Source organism: Neomonachus schauinslandi, chromosome 1, assembly GCF_002201575.2.
Source record: "Neomonachus schauinslandi chromosome 1, ASM220157v2, whole genome shotgun sequence".
NCBI lineage: Eukaryota > Metazoa > Chordata > Mammalia > Carnivora > Phocidae > Neomonachus > Neomonachus schauinslandi.
Genome location: NC_058403.1, coordinates 214177417 through 214186895, shown reverse-complemented (window position 1 = coordinate 214186895; position 9479 = coordinate 214177417). Strand labels below are relative to the sequence as shown.

The 9479-nt window shown below is 66.0% G+C and overlaps 1 protein-coding gene across 1 annotated transcript in view; it reads left to right on the top strand.

The window, feature by feature from the left end:
• Window positions 1–4416: 4416 nt before the first annotated feature.
• The window catches only part of ARID3A (AT-rich interaction domain 3A), a 26813-nt gene continuing 21750 nt past the window's right edge, over window positions 4417–9479 (top strand). The window contains exons 1-2 of the mRNA XM_044918720.1: window positions 4417–4924; window positions 5755–6085. Coding sequence (XP_044774655.1) covers window positions 4518–4924; window positions 5755–6085 — 738 coding nt within the window. The 5' untranslated portion in view covers window positions 4417–4517. The remainder of the gene's footprint in view (window positions 4925–5754; window positions 6086–9479) is intronic.

Sequence of the window (9479 nt, the reverse complement as noted above, 5' to 3'; positions counted from 1 at the left end):
CAAGGGCAGGCTCAGAACAGGAAAATTATTAAGTTACTATTGCCGAAGGGATAATCTTATCTCTCCTCCTAGAGGGTGACAGTCCTGCAGGGGTAGGGGTCGCTCGGTGTCATTAGGAGTCTTCCAGAGGACCGGCATGCACTCCGCCACCCCCCCCCCCCCGCAGCCGTTCCCTCTCCAAGACCCCTTCCCACCCTGCAGCGCCCCCATCGCAGGGCCCTGGTCCCCTCCCTGAGACCCAGGCCTGCTCTCATTTCTCGTTCTTGTAGCTCAAGTCATCACCGGGTGTTTAATCCCCATTTTACAGATGTGGCAACGGGGGCTTTGGGGGGGGGGGGGGGGGGCGAAGTCACTAGAGCCAGGTCGCTAGTCTATGGGACAGGGGTGAAACTCCGAGCTCGGTAGGGCAGGCCCATTCTAGGTGCCGGGTAAGATGTGAAGGGGTCCGCAACCCGGCTCGGGTCCCTCCAGTCCTCCTAGGAGGAGGTCCAGCCCCCTCCCGTCCCCCTCCGACGCTCCCAGTCCGGCCCGCGCCCTCAGCGCCCTGTGCGCTCGGGGCCTCGGCGCGCACTTTGCCCACCGTCCCTAGGCAGCGGGCGGGGCCTCCCGCGTCGCTGTTCCCCTTCCCTTTTTATTATTTATTATCATTTAAAGGGGCCGTGACCTGAAAATTTCTGGCCACTCTCTCCCCCTCCCCAACACCCCTAGGCTGGTGGTGCGTCTTCGGACCGAGTGCGGGGGGCGAGGGGGCGTCCGGGAAGGGGGAGGGGGCCTCGCGAGACCCCTCCCCGCGTCCCGGGCCGCAGCGCTGAATCACCGGCGAGGTATTTGCATCTGAGAGCGATTTGTCACCCGGTGATTTGTCTGCGGGGCGGTGAGCGCGCCGGCGGGGGGAGGGGAGGGGCGGGGGAGGCCGCGCGCGGGGAGACTCTTACCAATCGGGTCGGATGGGGGTGTAGACGCGGACTCGGCTGGCGGCTCGGTGAGTCGGCGCGCGGCACAAACCCGGCGGCGGCCGGGAGCCAGCAGCGCGCAGCTCGCGGCCCGGGCCGGAGGCCAGGCGCGGCCGGGGCAGGGCTGGACGCCAGGCGCAGGGCATGCGCCCCTCGAGCGGGCCCTGCGCGGTGAGGCGGGGGGGAGGCTGGCCTTTTAAGTCGCGGGTTCCGGTCCTGGGTGGGCGCAGTGCGCCCGGGAAGCCAACGAAGGGGTCTCCAAAGTTGGGCAGGGACGTGAGTGGGGGTTCAGGACCGAGAAGGCGACTCTAGCGGGTCGGAGTTGGGGTGGGCTTCTCTGCGACCCCCCCTCGGAGACCTCACCCCCCCCACCACATTGGGCGAGGGCGATCGGGGGTCGCGAGTGAGCGCTGCCCCTCACCCCCCAGCGGAAGGAAATGGTCTCTATGAGCGCGCTGGGGGCTGCACTCCGGGCTCTTATCTCATTTTTTCTCCCCGGAATCGGGTGCTTTATTCCGGAGTCCCGAGGGGAGCGGGAGCGCCGGGTGGGGAGGGCAGTTCCCTGGCGACCCTCTCCAGCTCCGACTGCTTACTTATAAAGTGCCGGCTCCGGAGCCGAAAAGGGCCCCTGGAGGGGCACCCCCACCATCCCCGCGCCCCGGCGTGGGTTCGGCGGGGCGGCCAGCGCTCTGGCTGGGATCCCCGGGAAAAGCCCCCCTCCCTCGGTCAGTGCCCCCCAGACACAAAAGCGGGCGCAGGAAGCGCGGGGAGCGCGCGTTTGTCAACCCCAACGTTCGGCGTCCGACCCCAGGCGGCGGATTTGTCAATAATCTTCCGTTTTTAGTCGCCCGGGCCGGAGGGGTTGCCCCCCCCACCCCATGCAAATCGGTCGCTTTCCAAGAAGCCTTTGAAATCCGGACTGGGGTTTTTGTCGTCTTATTTCTTCTCTTTCTTCGGTTTTTCTTTTCTCACTTCCTCCGGGCCGCCCCCCTCCCGATTCTCCTAGCCCCCTCCCCAGCTTTCTGCCCCACCCCACCCCCTCTTCCCTTCGTGGAGTGAGGGGCCCCTTTCGCCACCCGCGGGCCCCAGCCTTGCACAACTCTTTAAATAACCGTGTTTTGCAAGGCCCCGGCCCGAGCGGGTGACCTCTCTCTCCGGGAGGCATTGGGGGGAGGGTGTGGCCCCGGATCCCTCTGGGCCCCTAGTCAGGTCCCAACGACCACCCAGCACCCCCCACCCCTGCCTGGTCCCTGCCTGGGAATGCCTCTCCCGTGGGGTTGTCATAAAGTGGGGGTAGGGGCCGAGGACAAAGGGCTCTTGGGGGAGGGGTCTGGAGGGGGTGGGCGTCGCCGGCTTAGGGTTAATGGCGGCCATGGGGGCCCCAGGCACGGCCCAGGGGAGCTCTGGGGTTCCCACCTGCCCCCTCCACCAGCCCCAACGTGGAGGCCTGCCGTGCTCCCCTCCCCCACTGGGCGACCCGGAAGGGTCATTAAACCCAGCAGGCCTGGGGGTGGGAGGCTGGGGGGGGAGTGGCTTCCTCTGGCCTCTTCCTTCTGCCCCCCAAAGAGGAGGGGGGGCGTTGCCTGGAGCGTTTCCGTGGGGAGGGGGGGCTTGTCTTGAAGTTGTCAAATGTGGGGGAGGGGCAGTGGACTAGACTAGACACTGGGCGTGAAATGTCCCCTCAGCACTTTTTAGGGCTGGTGGGGGGGTGACCACCAGTCCTGGGAGGGGACGGAGAGTGGGGGGCTGGGTGCTACTTTGCTGCCTCTAAGGACAGACTATTGGTCACTCTCCCGCACTGTGGCCTCTGAGAGGGTCTTTGTGCCCTGAGACCTCTGCCCCTGCTGGATACTGAGATCCTTTGGGGACATGTCCCACCCCCATTTCCCACATGGGGCCACCCACCTGCCCCCCCACACTGCCCTTTCACCCATCCAGAAGAAAGCTGCAGGGGGTCTGGGGAGAAGGTGGAGGCCCACTGAGCCTCCCTGACTGGGGAGGTGTGTGTGGGGGGTCTATACTGCAAGATTCCCCTGAGTGGGGTCAGTTTCCGCTTAGGGGGTCACCATAGGAGTTGGGAGGGTGGCCAGCCTGGTGAGTGAGCATCAGCTAGCTAGCTACCAGGAACCTCTTCCCTCTGGCCCCTCATGTATTGGGGGTCCCTGTCTGCCCCAGGAGTGGCTTAGGGGTTCATGTGCTGGGTCAGGGGAGCCTCCTGCCCCCCCCCCCCCCCCGTGAGGTGCTATCTGGGCTGTCCCCGCTGGACCTGTTGGGTTCTGCCCGGTTGGTTTTACAGGCGGCCTGGGCGGGCAGGGGTGTGGCCGGGGCTGGGGTGGGGGGCTGGGGTGGGACCTGCGTCCTTCCGTCCTGGTGGGACCCAGCTATGCCAGGTTCCGGATGCCCCTGCCTGAGACGCTGGCAGTTAGGGTTGTGGTGGTCTGAGGAGCTCCTCACATTCTGGGATGTGTTGGCCCCACTTGGGGTCCCAAGGAGCAGGAGGACTCCCCTGCAGAGGTCATGTGGGGTGGTGAGGAGGTTGTGATGTCACCCAGACCCTGGTTCCGATCCCAGCCTTGCCTGGAACCTGCTCTGTGTCCTCCAACAGCGCGTCTGCGGGCCTCAGTTTTTCTTATGCCTAACGGGGGGATCGCCCAGCGCCTCCTTCCCTGACGCGGACAATCTGCTGTGTACCTGCTTGAGCACAGAGAGGTGGGCGCCGTCAGGACATCATCTTGCAGATGGGGAAACTGAGGCCCGGAGAGGCTGAGGCTCAGGGATGAGGTGGGAGCACGAGGGAGGCCCCGTGTACAAGAAGCGCTCACTCTGGGTCAGCCATTGTCTTGGTTAGCCTGGGGGGGCGGTGCCTGGAGCCATCTGCAGCAGGGGGTGCGAGCAGCGCCTGGAACTCGGAACCAGAACCCGGAACCCATCTGCACTCTGGTGTCTGGTAACTGGCTATAGCCAATCAGAGGCCAGGAATGCCCAGATCCCCTGCTCTGTTTGTGAAGCAATAATCCGAGGTCTTCCCCGGGAGGTGTGGTCAGTAACTGCATGTTTCTCTGTGGCCCTGAGGGTGGGGGTCGCCTCGAGACCCTTGGGAGCTCAGTGCGGGCTGACCCTGCTTTCCAGCCTGCTGGAGGGCAGACAGAGGGGGGCGGATGGGGAGAGCACCATCTCCCACCTCCAGGGAGGCCTCCCGGTTTGCACCTGATGGGAATGGATGGGAGGGATTTTCCCAGAGGCCTCTGGGGTCTGACCTCAGTGGGGAGGATGGGGCCGAGGGGCCCAGGAGTGGTCTGATGATCTGTCTTGCTGCCCCCAGGTTTCTGCAAACCCGTGAATGAGCCAGACACCAGTCGCTGTTACCTGGTGCCTGGTTTGAGAAGGAGGCAGCGCTGACATGCCCTCAGCCTGAACCCGGCGGCCCCCGCCCCCACCCCCGCCACCCTGCACTGTCCCGGCTCCCCTGAGGCCCCCACACTGCAGTGCGGCCAGGCCCCCTCCCCGCAGGGGCCGCCCCTGCTGCCCACCTCTGGTGCCCGGGGCGGCCCGGCCCGCAGGGCCATGAAGCTGCAGGCCGTAATGGAGACCCTTCTGCAGCGGCAGCAGCGGGCACGCCAGGAGCTGGAAGCCCGGCAGCCCCCGCCGCCCCTGCCTCCCCCGCCGGCCGAGCTCCCTGCTGGCCCCCCGGCCCGTGCCAGGGCCGCCCCGGAGGAGGACAGAGAGCCAGAAAAGGCCCGGATGCAGCGGGCCCAGATGGCTGCGCTGGCTGCCATGCGGGCAGTGGCTGCAGGCCTCGGACCCGCGCCCAGCCCCAGCGGCTCAGAGGATGGGCCCCCCAGCTTGGAGGATGAGGACACGGCCCAGGAAGGGGCGCCAGGCTCGCCTGCCCCACCTGGCCGAGGCAGGGAGGCACCGGGACACGCTGAAGGCGACGGGCACTTGGAGGACGTGGGCTCCGAGGGCGACCTGTGAGTTGGGGGTCCGTGGGCTACGTACTGCACAAGCGTCCATTGAGCGTTTGATGCATCCCAGGCCGCTCTAGGACAAGACCCTGTCCTGCTGCTGACCACCGAGATCAGTTCTGTCCTTTAGAACTTCCTGGAGGATGGTGGAAATGTGTGCAGCCTGGGAGCTACCCCTCACAGGTGGTGGGGAATCTGGGTTTGTAGCTTTATTCCCTCTCGATTTAAATGGACCAGCCACGTGTGGCCAGGAGCCCCAGTGCCTGGTGAGGCTCCAGCTGATTCAGCAGTCCCGGGGGAACCCACGCAGAGTGGGTGTTGGCTGGCTCGTGGACGTCCACCGTGGACGTGTTCCACACAGATCCAGTGCAGGCCTCCAGCCGAGTGTGGGCAAGACCCCAGTGGGATCATTCTGGGAAGACGTTCAACAAGCAGAGAAGCAGGGTGACTGTGGGTTGTGACAAGGAGATAAAGGAGAGGTGTGTGTGTGGGGGGTGTCCGGGGCTGGGAACAGCATGCCTGGCAGAAGGAACAGCCAGAGCAAAGGCCCTGAGGCAGGAACTGGCTAGGCATTTCCACGGCCCACCAAGGAAGCCCGTGCAGCTGAGGGTGGGAGGGGGTTAGCAGGCGTACGGGGCTCTGGGCAGGGCTCTGGGCTGATGGGAAGCAAAACCGTGTAGAGTACGACCCACGCCCCTCACGGCACCTGGAGCAGGTGGGGGCCGCTCTCCCCGTGTTGAGAGAGGGAAATCGAGCTCTGGTGAGGAGCAGACCCTGCCCCGGGGCTGGAGCGAGCTGGCGCCATCTCCCTGACCTGTGCCCTCTGCCTGCCCCAGGAAGCCAAAATGGGAGGAGGAGGAGGAGGATCTGGAGGAAGACCTGGAGGACGAGGAGGACGAGGAGGACGAGGACGAGGACGAGGACGAGGACTACGAGGACGAGGAGGGGCTGGGGCCCCCGGGCTCCTCCGGCCTGGGCCCCGCAGCCCTCGTCCCCCGCAGGGCCCCGCTGTCCCAGGCCTTCCGCGGCGACAGCGGGCCGCGGGCGCTTGGTGGCCAGGAGCGCCAGGGGGCCAGCCTGGCCCACAGCGGGGGGGCTGCCCATGTGGTGCCTCAGCTGCAGCCGCCCGACCACGGGGACTGGACCTACGAGGAGCAGTTCAAGCAGGTGTGTTGTGCGTCGTGATGGGGGCCGTGGGGCTGGGGTACGCGCTGCTGGGCCCTGACAGCCGGCCCACGCCAGCCAGGCACCCAGGGAGCCCTGTGGGCAGCCTGTGGGTGGGCGGGCCGGCTGTGGAGTGCACCATGTGTGGACAGGTGGGGGGACCCGAGCCTGGAGGGAGACGCTCAGGGGCTGCATGGTGTCTGCACCAGAAGGACCCTTAGAGAGACAGCCAGGAATGGGACTCTGGGCTGAGGGGTTGCCCAGGCAGAGGACATGCGGCTGGACCAGGCTTGCGTGGGCCGCGGGTGGACGTGCGGGCAGAGAGCTGGGGGCCTGGGGACGCCGGCCCGAGGCCTGGTCAGTTGGCGTGGAGTCTGCTCATAGAGGCCACGGCAGTTGGTTGAGCAGGGGGTGGCCACGTTGGTGTGGATTGCCGAGAAGCTCCCTGGGGCTGCAGAGGGGCGGGGAGGAAGCAGGGCCGTCCTGGTGCCTTCCCTGCGGGCGGCCAGGGCAGAGGAAGTGGCCGGGCGGGGGACCCTTTGAAGTTGGGCCGAGCTGGGCTGGGCAGATGGAAACCAGATGGCGTCCGGCCGGGCTCACATTCCAGTCCGTGGCCAGCTGGGCCCTGCCCCGACCTCCAGGAGTGGCCGGCAGGGACCTGGCCTCCCCAGCCCAGTGGCCCAGTAGCCTGAGCCTCCTAGGTCTCCACGGGCTGTGGACAGGCCCGGGTGTGAGAGCCGGGAGCTGGCTGTGCGTGGCCTCGGGGCGGCCCCCTCTGGATGCTGGCCTCCCAGAATTGGCTCTGGGCCCCTCCTGGAGGACTCTCGAGGCCCTGCTGGCATGTGGGACCTCCGGAGGGATGGGACCGAGGGCCACTGGCCTCCGCTCTGAACCTCACTTGGGGAGCAGAGCGTGTGGCTCCGGCCGCCCTCAGGGCTTTGAGTCAGGCTGAAGACAGATAAAGTAGGGAACCGGGCCGGACACACGCCGCGGGGGCCGGACAGGGGCTCCCGTGGTCGGGGGACAGTGCCTGGAGGCAGCAGGGGAGCTGGCTGGATGGAGGGAGCTGCCCAGGTGTCTGGCTTGGGTGGGGCAGTGCTGAGGGCTGGGTGACAGCCAGCAGACACGGCCTGTCTGGGCGTGGCCGGCGCCCCCACACCCCCTCCTGCTGGAGGCTCCGCCCCTGCGTGTGGACCCCAGGCTGAGCGCGGGTGTGGGGGGACGGCCCCACCCTGCTCCCTGCCTCAGTGTCTCTCCCTTCAGGGCTGGGTCCCTGCCCCTGCCATTTTGCAGATGAGAGACCCAAGCCACTGCGCTGAGGGGGGTCTCCAGCGCCTCGCTCTGATTCGGAATAACACACGGGCCGCCATGGGCAAGTTATATTTATTTGTTCGCTGAGCACGTACGGGGAGCACAGGCTTGGGGGCTGGAGCTGGACAGATCCCCCCACCCGCCGCATTATAGGATCCCGGCCCGGCCACACAGTCCTTGTGAGGTCAGAGCTTGTGAGGACCCACAAGCCCCCAACCCTGCTCAGTGGCCTTAGCCCCTGGGGGGAGACAGAGTTCGGGTGGCCAGGCCAGGCCTGGGGTTGAGAGGCCCAGACCCCAAAGCCCCCTGGGCGTGCCAGGAGCCAAGGGCCACAGGACCTGTTGTCCCACTTGTCTGGGACGCCCAGGGGTGGGGAAACGGAAGCCAGAGGGGGTCAGGGGACCCAAAGCCACAGAGTCTCAGCACCTTGTCTAGCGCCTCCTAGACGTGTGGCTCCCCTGTGTGGAGGTCAGCCCCCGAGTAACCGGACAGCCTTGCTGAGGCGGTCGGGGAGATGTGGTCTGGCATCCTTAGCTGGGGGGTGGGTGTGTGGGAGAGGCCTCTCGGGATATGCCATTTGGGTCGAGCCTTGCAGAAGGACGAACGGTGCACCTGGCAGAGAAAGTGGCCTGGGCAAAGGCCCTGGGGCAGGACCGACATTGGCGTGTGTGTGTAGAGGCCAGATGCCGCCAGGTTGGGCCCTGCAGGAGATAGGATTGGAGTGTGAGAAACTGGGGGCCCAGGGAGGCTGTGAGCAGGTGGGGGGCCTGCCCTGCAGTACTGGGATCTTCTTCCTGCCCGTTCGGGGCAGGGCCAGCTGCCGGCACTGCCCTCCTGCCCAGGCGGCCGAACACCTGCATGGCCAATGTCAGCCGTGTCCTGGGCCCAGCCCGCCCAGCAGACGTCGGGCCATGTTGACTCTGGCGCCTTCCCCACAGCCTTCCTGGCACGTGGCGGCCCAGCCGGCCGGCCGCCCACTTGGCACCATGTCTGCCTCTTCCTCCCCAGTCTTGGCAGGGCCTGGGGCCGACTTCCCCTACAAACCCTCGATAGCCGTGAAGTTCCGCCGTAGGCTACAGGTCTCGGGGCGGCCAGGCTGGGGAGGGACCTGGAGCAGCGGGCTTGTGGCCACAGAACCTTCCCTTGAAACACTGCAGCCTCAGTGCTCTGGGGCCCTGGGGACACTCAATGCTGTGGGGCCCTGGGGACATGCACGGATGGAGGCCAGCGTGTCTAGAGCCACTGGCCAGGGACCGGGCCTGTCGCGGGCAGTGATTAGGATCCTAGCCTCCTGGCATCAATCAGATGGGGGCATCCTGGTGACAGCCTGGTGGCTTCCGGTCAGCAGCACAGCTGTGCCTGGGCTCTAGAAAGTGCCCCCCCACCCCCAGCAGGTGTTAACCTCAGAGAGTCGGGATCCTTGGTCTCAACCACTCAAACTTTGGAATTGTTTTCAACAGCTTTATTGAGATCAGACTCACATAATACATAATTCACCCATTGAAAGTGTGCGATTCAGTGGTTTTTGGTGTCTTCACAGTTATGCAGCCATCTCCAGATTATTTTAGGACATTTTTGTCAGCTCAAACATAAACCTTTGTAAATGTATTTTTTAGCTATTACCCCCCTTTCCCCCGGCCCCCATGAGCCCCGCCTCCCGTCCGCGGATGAGCCTGTTCCGGACGTGTCACCCACGTGGACTCACACCCCGCGTGGCCTTCCGTGTTCAGGTCCCTCCCTGAGCGTCCCCGCCCCCATCAACAGTCACTCCCCACCTTCTCCCCCGCCCCAGCCCCCACGAGCCCCCTTCCCGTCCGCGGATGAGCCTGTTCTGGACGTGTCACCCACATGGACCCACACCCAGCGTGGCCTTCCGTGTCTGGCTCCCTCCCTGAGTGTCGTGGGCTCGGGGTCCGTCCCCAGGGCCGCGCATGTGGGCGCCTCGCTCCTGCGTGCGGCTGAGGGACGCTCCCCTGTGTGGGGGACACGTTCTGTTTGTCCGTCCCCCTGCTGATGGACACTTGGGTTGTTTCCACCTTGGGCTGCCGTGAGTCGGGCTGCTGTGAAGGGTTGCTGTGAGTCAGGC